The sequence below is a fragment of the Mytilus galloprovincialis genome, chromosome 4, assembly GCF_965363235.1.
Source record: "Mytilus galloprovincialis chromosome 4, xbMytGall1.hap1.1, whole genome shotgun sequence".
Taxonomy (NCBI): Eukaryota; Metazoa; Mollusca; class Bivalvia; order Mytilida; family Mytilidae; genus Mytilus; species Mytilus galloprovincialis.
Genome location: NC_134841.1, coordinates 26,592,263 through 26,613,735, shown reverse-complemented (window position 1 = coordinate 26,613,735; position 21,473 = coordinate 26,592,263). Strand labels below are relative to the sequence as shown.

General features: G+C 32.0%; 1 protein-coding gene across 2 annotated transcripts; it reads right to left on the bottom strand.

Annotated features, from left to right (window-relative positions):
- Positions 1–3,654: 3,654 nt before the first annotated feature.
- LOC143071723 (shiftless antiviral inhibitor of ribosomal frameshifting protein homolog) lies at positions 3,655–11,516 on the bottom strand. 2 transcript variants are annotated; one of them, XM_076246225.1, is made up of 7 exons: positions 11,269–11,516; positions 8,362–8,479; positions 7,461–7,501; positions 6,910–7,044; positions 5,104–5,204; positions 4,324–4,706; positions 3,655–3,919 (listed from the first exon to the last, which is right to left on the bottom strand). In XM_076246225.1, the coding sequence occupies exons 1-7, from the start codon at positions 11,299–11,301 to the stop codon at positions 3,723–3,725; spliced, it is 1,008 nt and encodes a 335-aa protein (XP_076102340.1). In that variant the 5' UTR covers positions 11,302–11,516; the 3' UTR covers positions 3,655–3,722. The 2 variants fall into 2 exon arrangements, with proteins under 2 accessions (XP_076102340.1, XP_076102341.1); XM_076246226.1 differs by lacking the exon at positions 4,324–4,706.
- Between the last annotated feature and the right edge of the window lie 9,957 nt (positions 11,517–21,473).

The following is a 21,473-nucleotide window of genomic DNA, read 5'->3' as shown; positions in this document are numbered from 1 at the left end:
AAAAAAATTGAGAATGGAAATGGGGAATGTGTCAAATGGACATCTACCCGATCAAATTTGGCTTCATTTATACTTGGAATAATTATAAAAAAAATCCCGGATAAATCTGTTGGCAAATTAATTTGGCTTCCATGATTTAAATAGAACTAAAAGGGTAAAATGTAAGCATTTCTCAATGTCTAAAAACCTTGATAAAAATATCATCACAAGGCAAAAATATTCAGAATGTCAAAATCTAGTTACTCTCTTTTTTTTTAACAAACTGTCAGCCAACTCCTTTTGACAGATTTTTATTTCTTTAGATGCTGATTTGAGAAAACTACAGAAGATATAAAGACACTTATATATAAACATATACTTATATATTAGAAAAAACAAAACATGAACAAAATCGTCTGACGTCTCCTCATATGAGATAAACTCATCATAGACACCATGATTAAAATAAAGTACGAAGTTTAAGAGCATTAAGGACCAAAATCCCTAAAAGTTTTGCCAAATACAGCTAAGGCAATCTATCCCTCTGGTAGAAAATCCTTAGTATTTCAAAATTTGAAAAGTTTTGTAAACAGTTAATTTATAAATATGACCAAATCAATGATACTTCATGTCAGCACAGAAGTGCTGATTACTGGGATGGTGATATTCTCGGGAAAATAAAACCCCACCAGCAGTGGCACCGACCCAGTGGTTGTAAATAAACTCATCATAGATACCAGGATTACATTTTGTATTCACGCCAGACGCGCGTCTCGTCTACAAATAAACTCATCATAGATACCAGAATTAAAATTTTATATTACGCCGGACGCGCATTTCGTCTACATAAGACTCACCAGTGATTCTCAAATCAAAAAATGTTAAAAAGGCCACATAAAATACGAAGTTTAAGAGCATTAAGGACCAAAATCCCTAAAAGTTTTGCCAAATACAGCTAAGGCAATCTATCCCTCTGGTAGAAAATCCTTAGTATTCAAAATTTGAAAAGTTTTGTAAACAGTTAATTTATAAATATGACCATATCAATGATACGTCATGTCAGCACAGAAGTGCTGACTACTGGGATGGTGATATTCTCGGGAAAATAAAACTCCACCAGCAGTGGCATCGACCCAGTGGTTGTAAATAAACTCATCATAGATACCAGGATTATATTTTGTATTCACTCCAGACGCGCGTCTCGTCTACAAATAAACTCATCATAGATACCAGAATTAAAATTTTATATTTACGCCGGACGCGTATTTCGTCTACATAAGACTCATCAGTGATGCTCAAATCAAAAAATGTTAAAAAGGCCACATAAAATACGAAGTTTAAGAGAATTGAGGACCAAAAATCCTAAAAGTTTTGCCAAATACAGCCATGGTAATCTATTCCTAAGGTAGAAAATCCTTAGTATGCAAAAAATTCAAAAGTTTTAAAAACAGTTAATTTATAAATATGACCATATCAATAATACTTCATGTCAGCACAGAAGTGCTAACTACTGGGGTGGTGGTATCCTCGGGGGAATTAAAACTCTACCAGCAGTGGCATCAACCCAGTGGTTGTAAATAAACTCATCATAGATACCAGGATTAAATTTTGTGAGATATTGGCCTTTTTGACGAATTTTGCCATTTTTGTTGTTTGAGATGTATATCTTGAAAACTGTTACAAATAGAAAGAAACTGCAAATGGCAAAAGGGTATCACAACTTCGGATCTATAAATATGTCTAATATCCGAAATTGTCAGACTGGCGGCTTCTTATACGAGTAATGTTTAAGCCGATCGTGCGAGAGCCTCCCGGGTAGCCAAGGTCGTTGAACATCAACTAGTAGTCTTAAATTGTGATTTTTGTCGAGCTTGCGGCTTAACTCTCAGAAAGCTCGACATAGGTTATCCAACTGGCAGGTGTTAAGTTTTTGAGTTTTGGTCTTTTTTTCTTGTACTATATGCAATAGGTCAACTATGTTTAATGTATGAAAATGTTTTATCATGTACGTATCAGTCTTGCAGGTTTTATATGATTATCTAATCTTTACGGTCCATTCCACAGTGTTAAGTTTTTTGTGTTTTGGTCTTTTTTTCTTGTACTATATGCAATAGGTCAACTATGTTTAATGTATGAAAATGTTTTATCATGTACGTATCAGTCTTGCAGGTTTTATATGATTATCTAATCTTTACGGTCCATTCCACAGTGTTAAGTTTTTTGTGTTTTGGTCTTTTTTTCTTGTACTATATGCAATAGGTCAACTATGTTTAATGTATGAAAATGTTTTATCATGTACGTATCAGTCTTGCAGGTTTTATATGATTATCTAATCTTTACGGTCCATTCCACAGTGTTAAGTTTTTTGTGTTTTGGTCTTTTTTTCTTGTACTATATGCAATAGGTCAACTATGTTTAATGTATGAAAATGTTTTATCATGGAAGTATCAGTCTTGCAGGTTTTATATGATTATCTAATCTTTACGGTCCATTCCACAGTGTTAAGTTTTTTGTGTTTTGGTCTGTTTTTCTTTTACTTTCAGCAATATGTCAACTATTTTAGTTGTATGGAAGGATTGTAAGGTGTATATGTCTGTATGGCAGGTACCATCATAACTTGATCTTTTTTTCATGGTTAAGTTTGATTCTTAGATACTATAATCAATAGGTAAATAGTTATCAAAGGTACCAGGATTAAAATTTAATACGCCAAACGCGAGTTTCGTCTACATAAGACTCATCAGTGACGCTCAGATTAAAATAGTTGTAAACAATTTAATGCATATATTGATTTCAAGGTGTACATTTCTGTCTGGCATGGTTCCTCTGACCATAAACTCATTTTAATGGTTCGTTGGTTCAATGTTTAGTTTTCTTCGTTAAGTCTTTTTCTTAGAAACTATACGTAATAGGTCAACTATATTAGGTGTATTGAATGATTGTATTTCTCGTTTGGTTTATCTGACCGTGACCTCATTTTCTTAGCTCATGTTAAGTTCGTGTGGTACTTCTAGTAAAGCTTTACATGTAGGACTATCAACATAAATTCAATGGTTAGTAAAGATTGCGAGACATTGCAGTGTAAGCTCTCTTGTTACAAATTAGGGACGTATTTATTTTGGAAAGGACAATAGAAATAGGGTTTAATATAGCAAAATAGGTTCACAAATGAATGAAATTTTAAGTTGACTCTGTATTTTTAATATTCTGGTACTGGAAACGAAAATCCGAGGGTCATTCAAGATAATTAAAGATTTGCAAGATCTTAGGTAACCCTCTAAGTCGAGAAATATCATTACGATTATCAAGGATTTATTCGTTCAGTATATGTTTTTTTCTTGTTTTTGTTTATATTTCTTTTTGATCGAGTTAAGTCATAACCATTGATATTTTATAGTTTATCTTTCTATGCTGTAATGTTATACTCTGTTAAAGGTTAGGGTGAAGGTTGGCGCCTGATTAGACCCGCTGCCGTTATTTGCACCTGTTCTAAGTCAGTACCCTGTTGTTGATGTGGTTCATAAGTGTATTTCGTTTCTCGTTTTATTTAAAGATTAATTGGACAGACAGAGGTAAAACAGTTTATCATCCGGAACGGGGGTTTACAAAGAATACAATTACTTCATTTATCAAGGTAGATAAACACAAAATGAAGTAAATTAGCTATACACTAGATTAGTATCATACTGTAATTTTAATCAATACACAATTAGTTGACAGTCTCTTAAACTACATTAAAACAGCTAATATCTTCGTCCTCTACGGCCACCTCGGCCTCGATATTCTGGAATTGAAGCCAGACTAGGTAAATATGTGGATGCAACTTCGCTCTGAGAAAGGAATGTAGCTACTGTTGATCCCGTACTTATGTGAGGATCACTAGCATAAACAACTTTCGTTTTGTTTTTTCGGGATTCAGGACTAACACATGTACCAGTGGCTAAAATAGAATTATCAATTCAATTAGAAAAGTAAAATATTTTATGCAATCCATCTTATTAAACAGAATACCATATCAGAAGAAACCTTCATTTTCACACGACGTCAGGATTAGGCTATACTTAAGTGTCGTATAATATGAACTTTATTAGCATTCAGGTGGAAAGTTGTCTTATTGTCAGACAATCATAGAACATCTCCTTATTTTTTTTTTTATATTTGGCTGCAAAATGTAGGCATCAATTTTATCATATGAAAAGAAACATGAAGATACCAAAAAAAACGTAACAAGAAACTTTTCGTGAAAAGTAGCTAGACAGTGCTAAGATTAAACAAAATTTTCAAGAAATCCGATTTTCACGATAAGAATTCAATGAGTTCTGCATATAAAACATAAAAGCATACCAATCGGTGAACTTCTAGTGCTCTGGTTTTTCTGATTATTGACTTTTTGAACAGGTTCATTGACTTTTTGAACAGGTTTGTTGGCTGATTGAACAGGTTCATTTCTAATATGCAGATGTTTCACTTGTCCCGTCACATCGTTGACTTCTACTGGCCTAGAAGGTCTTACAGGTCTGCTGTTATCGGTACCATCATCGTAAACTCTGTCTGGGTCAACATCATGAATGTGTACCGGGTCATGTCCAGTGCAATCTGGTGCGTCACAACAATGCTGGTTGTCAGTCTTCCTTCCACGGCGTTTCCAAAACGGTCTTATTACCGTTGGATGAACTGATCTTTCACATTTGTAGCAAGGTGCACTGGTGCACTTTTGTCCAGCTCCACTGCAAACGTCAAACGACGAAATGGTTAATAAAATCTCAATTTATCTTGTTTCTCGTATAACATTTCTATTTTCTCACATATTTTAATACAGCTTGAGTGTCCTGACTCTTTGTCATTCTAGGCATACATGTTTGTTTATTTTGGAATTAGGTGTTGATATCGGTTTCTTTATCATGTCTCTACAATCAGTTTCCGACTTGACCTGTCTCTGGGAGATTTAAAGCTAAATTTTCATATGGTTGCGAACCTGGATCAACAATGAAACCTGATTGATTTTCTCTTGTTTTTTTTTTTAAATCTAATATTGTGCTAGTGTCACATTGACCTTCTGTTCTAAACGTTTTATTGATATGATTAAGTTGTTTGTCTTCTTAAAAAGAAACAATTAAGTCTTACCTGAATTCATGACCGCAATCACAGTTATACGTTGCCCATCCCCATTCAAATTCCCTTGGAACTGGATCATATTTCTGTTTACAACTATTGCAACTTGATACCTAAAAGTAAAACATAAATACAGAACATAGACAACCGCAACTACAAAAATCTCCGTAAATATTCAAAATATCACAATTTAGTCTCTACATATATATAACTATTACGTATGAGTTACATCTGGGTTTGTAATACTTCATTTTAGATTTATGCTTAAAATATGTTTTTGTTTTGATTGACAATGATCATACCAGTTTGGAATAAAAAAAAATACAAAATATGCCACAACTGCGGATTTGGTCTCTCTTTGAGCGTTTATAACTTGTTGATCTGTTGAGAAATTAACCAAACTATCGTTAGAATCTCAAATGGATCTGTGCTACTGTGGGATGTCATGTATTAAAGATTAAACGGCATTTTAAAAATAGTACCTGTTTGAGATAATTTTGTTATCTTTATTATATGTTGTAGTTCTGGTTTTATTTAATGTGAAACTTTCAAAGAGAACTTATTGCAAATAGCTATCAAAGGTACAAGGATTATAATTTAGTACGCCAGACGCGCGTTTCGTCTACATGAGGCTCATCAGTGACGATAATGACAAAATATTTATATAGCTGCTGGCAAACAAGTACAAATTTGAAGAGCATTGAGGATCCAAAATTCCAAAACGTTGTGTCAAATACGGCTAAGGTAATCTATGCCTTGGATAAGAAAATCCTTAGTTTTTCGAAAAAATCAAGTCGTTCTCATCTAAACCATGTTTAAACCATTTTCGCACCCCCCCCCCCCAAAAAAAAGTTACACAATGAGACTAAAAACTTAAAAACACAAACAGAGAATTTAAAATGACACACTGAGGTTTCAAAAATGCACACTGAGAATAATAAAAAGGAATAACACACACTGATAATTAAGGAATAACAGTACTGTAGTTGAAGAGTTGCCACCGTCAATTGTAGGTTTGACGGTTGCAAATGCAGTTTTACTGGCGACGCGTAGCGGAGACAGTAAAACGGAGATTTGCGATCGTCAAATCAAAATTGACGGTGGCAACTCTTCAACTACAGTACTGTTATTCCGATTCTAATGCATTTCAAAAAGAAATAATACGATAAAACTTCATGAATGATTTTGGCGCAAAGACGTCATGGGTAAACGTGACGTCAGAAAAATGTAAACTTACAAACTGGAGGTTATTACGTTACCTGTACGCTTCAAATTCGGATAAAATAACTTTAAAACGGCGAATTCGAGGTAGGTGTTGTTTTATTTTGGATTATATAGTAGTAACCGAACATTTGTTGATTCAATTATTTCAAAATGGTTGTCCCTCCTTAGTTACGCCTGGTCAACTGTGGGTTTGACGGCAACTTTTAGCCAATGAAAAAAATTGTTACATACAAATTGCATTAGAATTAAAAATTACATACTGACATTTAAAAATTCTACACTCAGATTTGATAAACTGAAAAAAAAACCATACTGATATTTAATAAACTGATAAAAAACATACTGATATTTAATAAACTGAAAAAAAAACACATACTGATTGTTGCTTTGACACATTCCCCATTTCCATTCTCAATTTTATACTGATATTTAAAAAAAACCAAACATACTGATATTTCAAAAACAATTAATTAATAGAGATAAAAAAAAAAAAAAAAAAAAAAAAAAAAAAAACACACACACACACACTGAGATTAAAAAAATATATACTGAGATTCATGTAATAATTATATCTTTTATAAATCATACACAAACCTCTTTTGACATTGGCACCTTTCTCCACCAGAAATGATCACATTGTTCACACGCAAACTGTCTTGTTTCCTTTTTTATACCATTTTGTAGAATATCGATGATAACCGGGTCTGTTTTAATAGCATTAATGGTATCCTATGTAAAAGAGTAATTATAATAACTTTATAACTTCATCATTGTGTCAGGATTTTGGAAACAACAGACATAGATAATTCAGATTTTTAAACTAGAATGTATTGTGAATTTACCTACTTTATCATGTAGCAAGAAAAAGAGTTTTGTGATCCATATTTTCCTTTTCTTAGTTGAAAGCATATAATTAGAGCTATCTTCTCATAATTAATCTTTAAGTTCTTTGATGTAGTTGTCTTTTTACCACACGAAATCGGGTTTCATTATAAAACTATACAAAATCTGACAATTTTGCACAATCCGTAGCATGATAAAATCCCAGTGAACCATACGTTTTGTTATATTTTTTATATGAGCTGATAAACTATCAGCTTATAAGAAGACATGCAGTTACGTCCAAAATTAAATTATAGTCATACCTCTGATTGTCCTGTAATTTGTCTTATTTCCTTTGATTCACCTGTAGGGATACATATATGTTTTTTTCATTATTATTTTTTTTTTATTTACGAAATACTTTTTAAATGTAACAAAGCTGTCCTTTTATGTATGTATTAGATGTTTGTTTTAATGATAGTGTCTCATAAGTCGTTTTCGGCTGGCATCCTTTTACTTAAATGTTAGGTTCTTATGACTTTATGTGTATATATATATTGATATTGTAATGGATGGTGACACTTTAATAAAATAAATCTTATCTTATGAACAATTAAATATAACACACAGGTAACAATACTAAAATCTTAAAAAATATATCAACTTCAGGGCAAGCTATAATTTTTAAGATGGTAGTTTGATTATAAATTATGTCCTTTATTACTCATATCTACACATATTCTATATAGTTTATTGTTTTAAACGGGCTGACAAGTACTGAAGTTTCTGCAATGCAATAGAAATCTAAACTTATTCTGACAAAAGAGTAATAACTTTATATGGCTTCATAATGTCACAAGAATTGCTGTATGTTCTATCATTCAAATACTTATCAAAGGTACCAGGATTTCAAATATTTTACTGTCATTTCGATTTGAAAAAAAAAATCATGTGTTAAGTATATTTTGGTGTTTTCTAATAAATGCACAGGTAACAGTTTGTTTTATGTTGAGATCATGTAATGCAAGATTTGCTTGTAAAATAAGTATTGAAAAGTAAATGATTATCCTGTCAAAATGACTTACAAGAAAGGTTTTAAATAACAATTCCTGACAATTCTAACAAATACAAGTATTTAATAGCTTGTCCTGTTCAAATTAAAGATTGCAACCAAAGTTTCAATGAAATTTTTCGTATTCTTTAACCATGGACAAGTTGACTTACTTTCCATTAGGAACTTAAAACCCCTCTCTTTGTCCCAGTTTACATGTTCAAAAATTCTTCTTCCTTCTTCATCATTAAATCGTCCTCTATACAGATATCTTAACTCTCTGAGAATGCGCTAAATAGACAAACAATGAAGTTACACCTAATTTCGTATTTCTGAAGTTAAAGATCAGTAGTTTCTCAAAACATGAAATAACTGCAAAATATTATTTAATGGTAAACTGTTAACTTGATACATCTGTGCGAGAAAATGAAATAGAATCATATAATTCAGGCTAAAAATTTATCATGAGGATTTCTGTTAAATGTCTGACTTCTTCCTGATTTTTGTCGAGCCTTCGACTTTAGTCGAAAAAGCGAGACTAAGCGATCCTACATTCCGTCGTCGTCGGTGTCGTCGTCGTCGGCGGCGTCCACAAATATTCACTCGTTGGTTAAAGTTTTTAAATTTTTAATAACTTTCTTAAACTATCCTGGATTTCTACCAAACTTGGACAGAAGCTTGTTTATGATCATGAGATAGTATCCAGAAGTAAATTTTGTAAAAATAAAATTCCATTTTGTCCGTATTTTACTTATAAATGGACTTAGTTTTTCTGCGGGAAAACATTACATTCACTCTGTGGTTAAAGTTTTAAAAATTTTAATAACTTTCTTAAACTATCCTGGATTTCTACCAAACTTGGACAGAAGCTTGTTTATGATCATGAGATAGTATCCAGAAGTAAATTTTGTAAAAATAAAATTCCATTTTGTCCGTATTTTACTTATAAATGGACTTAGTTTTTCTGCGGGAAAACATTACATTCACTCTGTGGTTAAAGTTTTAAAAAATTTAATAACTTTCTTAAACTATCCTGGATTTCTACCAAACTTGGACAGAAGCTTGTTTATGATTATTAGATAGTATCCAGAAGTAAATTTTGTAAAAATAAAATTCCATTTTTTCCATATTTTATTTATAAATGGACTTAGTTTTTCTGCGGGAAAACATTACATTCACTCTGTGGTTAAAGTTTTAAAAATTTTAAAAACTTTCTTAAACTATCCTGGATTTCTACCAAACTTGGACAGAAGCTTGTTTATGATTATTAGATAGTATCCAGAAGTAAATTTTGTAAAAATAAAAATTCCATTTTTTCCATATTTTATTTATAAATGGACTTAGTTTTTCTGCGGGAAAACATTATATTCACTCTGTGGTTAAAGTTTTTAAAATTTTAATAACTTTCTTAAACTATCCTTGGTTTGTACCAAACTTGGACAGAAACTTGTTTATGATCATAAGATAGTATCTAGAAGTAAATTTTGTAAAACGATAAATCCATTTTTTCCGTATTCTACTTTAAATGGACTTAGATTTTCTGCCAGCAACACATTCACTCTGTGGTTAAATTAAAACTTTCTTATACTATTTTTTACTTGTACCAAACTTGGACAGAAGCTTGTTTATGATCAAAAGCTAGTATCTAGAAGGAAATTTTGTTAATATTTTGTACCTGTGTATGTGTATTTTACTTATAAATGGACTTAGTTTTTTTTCCAGTTAACATTACATCCAGTCTGCAGTTAAAGTTTTTAAAACATTTATTAGATTCATAAACCATCCTGGATTTTTACCAAACTTGGACAGAAGCTTCTTAAAATCAAAAGATAGTATCAAGCGGAATATTTTTATTGATTTTTCCCTCAATTTTGTTGAGCCTGCAATTTACAGCAAAAGTAGGCGAGACACTAGGTTCCACGGAACCCTTACACATTTTTAGTGGTAAAAGCATTCATGTTTCTTGTGGCAGGGTTGAAAAATTTCTTTTTTTGCCAGAAATCTTCGAATATAAGTTACGAATTAAAGCAGTTAATGATGTGTCAGTGGAAGACACACAACGCCATGACCAAAAGAAAACTTATCAATAACAGCCTACAAAACACTACACAGTAAAATAACGAACAATAACAATTTAGCCATACATAGCCAATTAATAACTTGGGTGCTTTAGAAAAGTAAGCTTTAGAAAATTAAGCCATTGAATAACCCATTTAATCATTCAAAACGTCAGTCATGATCAAATATATAACAAGAGATGTATTATCTGCTTTAATTTTTAAAGACACAATGAAAAGTATTATTCAAACATTTAATCATAAAATTAATGATCCATGAAAATGAAGTTAAGATAAAATTAAACCTGCCATGCGGACATGAACATCTTACAATCTATCAATAAAGTAAACACATTGCTCAAATTAGATACAAACCAAACCCAGCCAATGAACCATGAAAATGAGTTTAAGGTCGACTAACTTTGCCAGACAGACATCTGTACATCATACAATCAAACCTCACACCAGATATAGTTGACCTATTGCTCAAAGTATAACTTAATATTAACCAATTTATACCATAAAAAAGAGGAAAAGGTATAATGTCTCTGCTAGAAATACATGTACACCTAACAATCATCCCATAAATCTTTGAGCTATTGTTTAAAGTATATGAGAAATAAACAAAACCACAACTCTTTGAGCTTTTGCTCATGGTATTCGAGTCAGCAAAAAAGTCAAAACCACGAAAACGTATGTAACATTGACCAATTGAACAATAAAGGTGACTCGAAAATATGTTAATAAACCAAATCTTGTGACCTTTATGTAATCATTTGCACATTGCAATCCCCCCCCCCCCCCCTTGATTCAACAAAATCTGTTTTTGCACAGTAAATTTGTATATCCAATGGGATGATTATGTACAATCAATTTTGGAGGTATATCTTTTACCTGGTTACGCAGCGTTTAATCCAAATCAACCAATCAATCAATCTATATGATAATTTCCCACATCCTTGTCTCATTTATTTAACGGGACTGTATTCAAATCAAATAAATATTAAAAAAATTAAAACATACCTCCTGTTCAATTTTTTTGACTTCCGCATCCATTTTAATATTCGCATGTCAGGTGATTACGTTAATAAAGAAATTTCTGGAAATATAAAAGCGAAAGTAGATTTTTTTTAATTTTTGTTGACAATTAATAAATTCCTCCTGTGTAATTTATAACTTTTAAGGCCATACAATACAGGTTTTGATCCCACGGTGAATTTTTGACAAAAGTTTGCATAAAAGCTATTTTTAAGTAACCGATTAAATTTGAATATGTTTAAATATACCGTCATGTGCTACTTTTAGAGATAAATGATAAATAAAAGAGATGGTTGAATTCTTAGACATTAACTGAAAATTTTGGTTTCTTTGGCATGTATATCCTTTGGAAAGATATATCTTACGTTTTTGTTTAAAAAGATAAACGACAGCAGTGGTTTTTTTTTAAGACTAAAAAAAATCTTTTCTACATAACTTGTGACTTTGATTTGTGTAACAATTCTTCGGAAAAAAAGATAAAAATGAAAGCAGCATACAAAAACAATACAACATAAAAAAAAGAGCAACAAAATTCCCACAAAACTGGGTGTTGGGGTGGTGATCTCAGGTACTCCGGAAGGGTAAGTATATTTTTTCGCAACTAGTGGGACATCGTCGTGCTGCTCATGTTAATACAAATAAAGGCAACAGTAGTATACCGTTGTTCAAAACTCATAAATCCATGGACAAAAGACAAAATCGGGGTAACAAACTAAAACCGAGGGAAACGCAAACCAGATCATGATAATTTGGAAGATCACATTCGGGGGAAAAGGGACAGGATTGTAGTAAATAAAAAGACATTTGGAACATATACTTCGTTAGCTGTGAAGCAGAAAGTCTCATCAAGAAAAAACATGTTAGGAAATGCAAGCTTTTGAATTTCGTTTCAACTTGTAGTTGTATACTTCATATGCAGGCGCTACTGGAATGTATCCACGAAGAAACTGAAATGGTAGAATTCGGAAGCTGAAATCATATCTCTTGATTCTCAATCAACCCTCTATGTCAATTTCTAGACGTAAGTAAATATATGTGGTGAACTTAAATGTCTATTGTATGCTTCATTTCAAGTTATTAGGATAGATGCGTTCAACATAGTCACCAAATTTTGAATTATTTAGCGAGAGGACATTTATATATCTGATCATGAAATTAAAGAACTTTGAAATTTAAAAAAATATATTTGTCAATGAGAATGTTCTGTATGAGAACAAAAACAAATGAATGGAGGGTGCACAGTAACTTACCATCAATCTAAATAAAATATAAATCTCTGATTTCGTTATACTACATATTTTAATTAGATGGATTTACCATTGGAATAACAATTGCTGTTGAAATATCAATTGCCAAACACAACGCGGCAATATGTATGCTGTCAATTTTTGAAAATTTGATAGAAGCTTTGTTTGATCGAAGAACACAATTTGTGTTGTGAAGAGAGGATAAAGCGTCTACAAATTTGTGCTTCTGAAATATGTTAGAAACAAAAGAACAGCTTTGAATTAAGGTAAAGTCCAAATAAGGTTCATATGGCTAGCACTTGATTTTTTTTTCTCGCATAGTCTTCAACCTTATCTATCTGAGCCATGTAGTTTGGAAGGGGAATCATACTACATATTCATATTTCTAAACTAAGGGCGACAGAGCATCATCGGTCTTCCATGTTTGCCCTTCGTAATTTTCAAAATAAAACTTTGTTATGACAATGTGAATGACATGGCCTTTGATCATTCACCGAGGACAAATTGTTTGACTTTAAAGTATTGTCTTTTTCTAATTGGCTTGTTATATATTCTGTTATTTCAATTACGAAATAAACCCAAAGAGTATGCGGTAAATGATAATCTGTAATCAGATCCGTCTGGAGTAGCAAAACATAACTAACGTTTTGCTGAGACAGCAAATGTAAATAAAGGCAACAGTAGTATACCGCTGTTCGAAAGTCTTAAATCGATTGAGAGAAAACAAATCCGGGTTACAAACTAAACACGAGGGAAACATGTCAACTATAAGAGGAAAGCAGAAACACTGAAGTGCAACAAAAACCAAACGATAATGCATATACACACGTACACTGAATTTTCAAAGGACAATGAGAGAAGTCTTCTATTTTCGAAATCTCCCGTCTACCAGAAATAGTAGGGTGCCCAGTATCGAAAAAGACGTCTAGTTAACGAGTGTAAGTTAACGGACAACACACCGTCACACGGCTATATTTATATGCGAACTATTGGAAAATCATTATATTTTTTAATTATGAATGTCGTCGTAAGCTACCGTGGTCACGTTTTTCAAAATTTTGTGGTTTCTTAGGGTACCCAAAAATACCTCTTCATACAGGCCATCTTCAACACGAAAATAAAAGTATTGCTTTCTGTGTTATTTGTTCAAATGATACTTATCATTTAGCTGAAAAATTTAATTTGTCATATAACGAAAGCTGAAAAGATTTATATAATTTAAGTATAAGGATTTCATGATTTTAGTAAGACTATTTTATTAGCTGAAATTTACCACATTTTGAACGTAAGAAAATGTATTGCGTGTTACTTTCACGGTTTTTTTTTACTCTGATACCATTAATAAGACATGGTTTATATGTGTGCCAAATATCTTTCTTGTAATGTTAATCGGTGAGAAGAAAATAGCAATTCAAAACAATTCTAATAAAATTGAGAATGGAAATGGGGAATGTGCCAAAGAGACAACAACCCGACCAAATAAAAAACAACAGCAGAGGGTCACCAACAGGTCTTCAATGTAGCGAGAAATTCCCGCACCCGGAGGCGTCCTTCAGCTGGCCCCTAAACAAATATATACTAGTACAGTGATAATGAACGCCATACTAATTTCCAAATTGTACACAAGAAACTAAAATTAAAATAATACAAGACTAACAAAGGCCAGAGGCTCCTGACTTGGGACAGGCGCAAAAATGCGGCTGGGTTAAACATGTTTGTGAGATCTCAACCCTCCCCATATACCTCTAACCAATGTAGAAAAGTAAACGCATAACAATACGCACATTAAAATTCAGTTCAAGAGAAGTCCGAGTCTGATGTCAGAAGATGTAACCAAAGAAAATAAACAAAATGACAATAATACATAAATAACAACAGACTACTAGCAGTTAACTGACATGCCAGCTCCAGACTTCCATTAAACTGACTGAAAGATTATGATTTCATCATATGAACATCAGGCACAATCCTTCCCGTTAGGGGTTTAGTATCATACCATCATAACATATATGAGAAGAACATAACCCGTGTCATGCCAACAACTGTTTTTAGAATAATGTGTTTAGTTCCGATGCAAAGACCTTATCAGTGACTCAATATTAACGCCAAAATATGCAATCTTTAATAACTTGATAACAGTATCGTAATTATATCCCTTCTTAATAAGTCTATTCAAAGGTTTTGTAAGTTTCTGAGTTGAATACTGACACCTTTGTGCTTTATAAAGAATATTTCCATAAAAAAATGGATGTGAAATACCTGAACGTATTAGAAGTCTGCATGTTGAGCTATATTTACGAATGATGTCTTTATACCGATGATAAAATTTAGTAAATGTTTTGACTAGTTTGTGATATCGAAAACCCTGGTGTAATAATTTTTCAGTAATACACAAATTTCTCTCGTTAAAATCTAAAACATTGTTACATACACGAGCGAATCGTACAAGTTGAGATATATAAACACCGTAAGATGGTGACAAGGGAACGTCACCATCTAAAAACGGATAATTAACGATAGGAAATGAAAAATCATCCCTTTTATCATAAATTTTAGTATTCAGCTTTCCATTAGTGATATAGATATCAAGATCGAGAAAAGGGCAGTGGTCATTGTTAGTATTAGCTTTATTTAAAGTAAGTTCAACAGGATAAATTTCATTAATATACATACTGAAGTCGTCATTATTGAGAGCCAAAATATCATCCAAATATCTAAAAGTATTATTAAATTTGTTTATCAGATGTTGTTTCGATGGGTCTTTGCTTATTTTTGTCGTAAATTGTAACTCATAACAATACAAAAACAGGTCCGCAATAAGTGGTGCACAGTTAGTCCACATTGGAATTCCGATAATCTGACGATATACGGATTCCCCAAAGCGAACAAAAATGTTATCTAGTATAAATTCAAGGGCATATATAGTATCAAAGCATGTCCAATTAACATAGTTTTTTTGTTTATTGCTACTAAAAAATGACCTAGGAGAGTTTGAACATATATATTCACATTCTGATTTTTTGAATGCCCATTTAATTAGGTGTGTGAATTTTTTCTTAATGAGAATGTGAGGCAATGTGGTATACAGGGTAGAAAAATCAAAACTTGAACAGATTCAAAATCACCAATATAAGCATGCAATTTATCAAGTACTTCCAACGAGTTCTTGACACTCCAAAAGTAATTTATTCCACTATTTTCGAAGGCCTTACTTGAACAATTTATTATCAGGTTTTTAATTGTACCAAGTGTGCTGGTAAGAAGAATAGACAATTTAGTAGTTGAACAATGGCTTGAAGACGAAATAAATCTATATGTGTAAGGGGTTTTGTGTAGCTTCGGAAGCCAATACATAGTTGGGACTTTCATTGTATTTGGCTCTGCTTGTAAAGCGGTGGCTAAAAGTTTATGTTTGTTACAGATTTCGTTTTCTGAAAATGGAGTCAGTTGGAATGTTGGTGAATTGGTGATTTCCTTTTTCAGAACCTCAATGTAAAATTTACGTCAAACAATAATAATATTATTAGCAGCTTTATCGGCCGGGACAAAAACAAATTCCTTGGCTAGTTCTTTTAGTTTATGTTTGATACGAGAAATAGGTTTATTGTGGTTATTGTTAATAGTAAAATGTTCTTTAAAATGTTGAATACGTATATCAACTATCTTCATTACTGAATTAAAAAAAGAGTCCAAAGATTTTTTGTCAGCTTTTTCCCGTTTTATCCATTTCATACAGTAAGTATGGAGTGAGTCGTGGATGATATTACGACACTCATTCCAATTAATAATAGACGGGGGACGATATTTAGGTCCTTTACTGAGGAATGATTTTAACTCTCGGTCTTGAACGATGTTAAGATCTCCTGTTATAACATGGGAAATGGGTCCATAAATATATTCGGAATTACTGCAATTACATGAAGTAGGTGTATTTTCACTGATATTAACATCTTTACACAATTGACTATAATTAAACACAAATTTCCGGGTAGATTTCTTGTAAAAACAAGAAGGGGGCAAGGGGTTTAACTGTTATGCTGTTATGGGGCATTTTAATTCTTTGTTATCTGTTATTCTGAAAATATATTTGCTGTTAGCTGTTATTGTCTTATTCCTTGTTAGCTGTTATTGGGCTTTTAGTTTTTTTGTTATCTGTTATTGTGATAATGTATTTGCTGTTAACAGTTATTGAAAATTGAAATGTTAGCACTTTTTTGACAGCCAAAATTCGGTAGAAATTGAAGATCATTGGACATTGGAGTCTACCACCACTAATATGTTGGTCCCGTATTCGGAGAAGGATTCCATTAACATATATCCATCACAAAAGTGAGGTCCAGGACAATTCCAGTATATCTTATGATCATTCCATTATTTTTGGAACATTTATCATTAGAATTATCTTATGTTTTTGTATGAGGATAATGTTCCTTGTTTCCCGTACGAAAATATTAAATTAGAACAATCTTATTATGACAAAAAGGAAAACATATGACCAGGCCAGGAATATCTGACAAGGATCTCAATTAAGGACTAGGTCCTTACACCCAGTAAACCTTTTATATTATATGGTACATAGACTCAGCTCTTTTCAAAGCAGAACCAAATACATTGTACAATGAAAGTTCCCACCATGTACTGGGTTCTGAAGCTGCACATAACTCATTTCAAACAAAGATTTATTTCGTCTTCAAGCCATTGTTCCCCTACTCAACTATGTATTCTACTTACTAGTAGACTTGGTACAATCAAAAACCTGATAAAAAATTGTTCAAATAAGGCCTTTGAAAATAGTGCAATAAATTACTTTTGGAGTGTCAAAATTGGTTCGAGGTACTTGATAAATTGCATGCTTATAATTGGTGCTTTTGATTTTTCTACCCTATTTACAACTTTGCCTCATTTATTAGTCTTATTAAGAAAAATTCACGCACCTCATTAAAAGGGCATTTAAAAAAGTCAGAATGGGAATATATACATTCAAACTCTTTTAGGTCATTTTTTAGTAGCAACAAACACAAGAACTATGTCAATTGGACCTACTTTGATACCATAACTGCCCTTGAATTTTTACTAGATATCATTTTTGTCTCTTTGACATATTACTCATTTCCATTCTCAATTTTATTACACACTATTTAAATTACATGCATGTGTTAGTTTCTATAACTGTACAAAAATAAATGCTGAAAAAAGTATTCTATAACAAATAAACAGCTACGCCATGAGCGCATGATACGCCCGTCACCTTTTTGAAACATTCGATAACTTCTCAATGTCATATCAGATATTTATAAAAATCAGTCAATATATTATACACTGTATCATGTATATAAACAATACATCAAAGTTCCATGAGAACTGCTGAGTTATTGTCCGAAAACTGGAAAATACCATCTCTTTTAATGAATAAACCCCTTAACTGAATGACATAAAATCGAAAGGACTCTTACAACAATAGATATAAAAAATCCAGCTAAGTTTCATGAGAACTGCTGAAAACGTTTTTGTGTTTATTTCCGAAAACTCGGAAACGTAAAATCTAAAATTTAAAAAAATTGAAAGGGAGCTCAAGGGATGTCAATAGATATATAAACAATTTCCGAAAATTCCTTGCAAAATTGTGAAAGGATTTTTGAGAAAATATCAGAAAACTGAAAAACATTTTTATTGAATAAAACCCCATTACTCAGAAACTGAAAATCTAAAACTTATAAAAAACGATAGGGAGCTCGCGTCAATATAAACAAGTTTTATGTAAATTGGCTAAAGAGTGTTTGAGTTAATGTCCGACACGTTGACGACGGACGGACAAGAGAATACCAAATACATATCTAGATACATAATTCTAAAAACCATGTTCATAGAAAATGGAATTCATTACAAAGGATTATACCCGTAATAAGAAATACTGGATTTGTCAAGGACCCGACTTATTTTAATATTTCATTTACTGTTATCTGTTTTTGTTCATTTTAATTCCTTGTTATCTGTTATAAACCAAATCAATTTGCAGTTTTGCTGTTATTGGGACCCCCCTTACCCCCCCCCCTCATATAACAAATAAGAGGTAGCTCAGTATTGTCAAAATATCCAGGAATTTGTTCTTTAACAGAATGGTCGTTAAATATACCGGCAATATTTACAAAATCAAAGCCTTTATTGACATACTTAATTTTAATAAAATGTTTTTTATGATCTTCAGGGCGATCAATTTTGGGAAATAATTTAGAATAACAATATGCCATAATAATTTGTACTAAATAGTAGAATGGGGCTGAATATTGAAATACTACTTTTTGATAAATATTCCTAAAGTAATGAACTAGAGCAGTTCTCGCTCGGACACACACTCCATAATCTAGTATATTATAAGAGCATAAACCTGAAGCACGGGGAGGCACTCTACCTTGATTCAAACACGCCTTTTCTCGTGCCGTTATCGTTTTGTAGCTTACACTATCATGTCATTAACTAGGACAAGTGCCACTAACTTATTTCTCATGTTTGCTTGTTGTATGGTCGATCTGTATGTTTTAAATAATCTAGTTAGTTTGAAGATCGTTGTTTTGTTTTAGAAAATATATTTTTTGTTGGTTTTTATAACTTTAATGAGGGGGGTCAAGGGGTTTAGCTGTTATGCTGTTATGGGGCATTTTAATTCTTTGTTATCTGTTATTCTGAAAATATATTTGCTGTTAGCTGTTATTGTCTTATTCATTGTTAGCTGTTATTGGGCTTTTAGTTTTTTTGTTATCTGTTATTGTGATAATGTTTTTGCTGTTAACTGTTATTGAAAATTGGAATGTTAGCATTTTTTTGACAGCCAAAATCGGTAGAAGTTGATGATCATTAGATATTGGAGTCTACCACTACTAATATGTTGGTCCCGTATTCGGAGAAGGATTCCATTAACATAATTATACCCATCACAGAAGTGAGGTCCAGGACAATTTCAGTATACACATGTATCTTACGATTATCCTTTGTAATTAATTCCATTTTTTTTGGAACATTTATTTAGAATTATCTTATTTTTTTGTATGAGGAGTAATGTTCCTTGTTTCCCGTACGAACATATTAAATAAGAACAATTCTTAATATGACAAAAAGGAATATCTAGCAAGGATCTCAATTAAGGACTAGGTCCTTACAACCAGTTAACCTTTTATACTATATGGTACATAGACTCAGCTCTTTTTAAAGCAGAACCAAATACATTGTACAATGAAAGTTCCCACCATGTTCTTGGTTCCGACGCTGCACATAACTCATTACAAACAAAGATTTATTTCGTCTTCAAGCCATTGTACCCCTATTAAGCTACTATGTATTCTACTATCTAGTAGACTTGGTACAATCTGATAAAATATGTTCAAATAAGGCCTTTAGAAATAGTGGAATAAATTACTTTTGGAGTGTCAAAATTGGTTCGATGTACTTGCTAAATTGCATGCTTTAAATATAATTGGTGCTTTTGATTTTTCTACCCTATATACAACTTTGCCTCATAGTCTTATTCAGAAAAATTCACACACCTCATTAAATGGGCATTTAAAAAAGTCAGAATGCGAATATAATTATTCAAACTCTTTTAGGTCATATTTTAGTAGCAACAAACACAAGAACTATGTCAATTGGACCTACTTTGATACCATAACTGCCCTTGAACTCTTACTAGATATCATTTTTGTTTCTTTGACATATTCCTCATTTCCATTCTCAATTTAATTACAGACTAGTTAAGTTACAAGCATGTGTGAGTTTCCATAACTGTACAACAATAAATGCTGAAAAAAGTATTCTATAACAAATAAACAGCTACGCGATGAGCGCATGATACAATGTACGCCCATCGCCTTTTTGAAATATTCGATTACTTCTCAATGTCATATCAGATATTTATCAAAATCGAAAAGGGATCTTCAGTCAATATATATCATGTATATAAACAATACATCAAAGTTTCATGAGAACTGCTGAAAATATTTTTGAGTTATTGTCCGAAAACTGGAAAATACAATCTTTTTTAATGAATAAACCCCTCAACTGAATAACATAAAATCGAAAATTCATAAAAATCGAAAGGGCCCTTGTAACAATAGATATAAACAATTCAGCAAAGTTTCATGAGACCTGCTGACAACGTTCTTGTGTTTATGTCAGAAAACTAGAAAATTCCCCCTTTTTAATTAATAAAACCCCTTAACTTGGAAACATAAAATCTAAAATTTATAAAAAATGAAAGTGAGCTCATGTCAATAGATATAAACAATTCACCAAAATTCCTTCCAAATTTGTGAAAGGATTTTTGAGATAATTATTATCAGAAAACTGAAGAAAAAGAAAACACCATTTTTATTGAATAAAACCCCTTTACTCAGAAACTTAAAATCTAAATTTAAAAAAAAAAACGATAGGGAGCTGGCGTCAATAGATATAAACAATTTCCCAAAGTCTTATGTAAATTGGTTAAAGAGTGTTTGAGTTAATGTCCGACATGTTGACAACGGACGGACAAGAATATACCAAATATTTCTCTAAAACTCTAAAAGCCATGTTTATAGAAAATGGAATTCATTTCAAAGATCTTCAAAGGATTATACCCGTAATAAGAAATACTGGATTTGTCAAGGACCTGACTAATTTTAATATTTCATTTACTGTTATCTGTTTTTGTCCATTTTAATTCCTTGTTATCTGTTATAAGCCAAATCAATTTGCTGTTTTGCTGTTATTGGAACCCCCCTTGCCCCCCCTCTTTAATCGATTTTTCGAATTGATAGTTTTGTTATAATTGTAATATACAAATCAAATCCTTCGGTCACGTTTCAGACACGGAATATGGCACACTGTTATGTTATACTATATATATGTTAAATCAATCAATATATGCCTATCAAGCTCTTAACGAAGTAGGAATGCAGTACAATGGGATAAGTG

What these genes read in the sequence shown, in the direction of transcription:
- LOC143071723 (XM_076246225.1), bottom strand. Translation starts at nt 11,301, where the DNA reads ATGGATGCGGAAGTCAAAAAAATTGAACAGGAG. An exon ending in TCAAAAAAATTGAACAGGAG is followed by an intron (nt 8,480 to 11,268) that starts GTATGTTTTAAT and finishes TTGTCTATTTAG; the next exon opens with CGCATTCTCAGAGAGTTAAG. An exon ending in CACTAGAAGTTCACCGATTG is followed by an intron (nt 3,920 to 4,323) that starts GTATGCTTTTAT and finishes ATTCTATTTTAG; the next exon opens with CCACTGGTACATGTGTTAGT.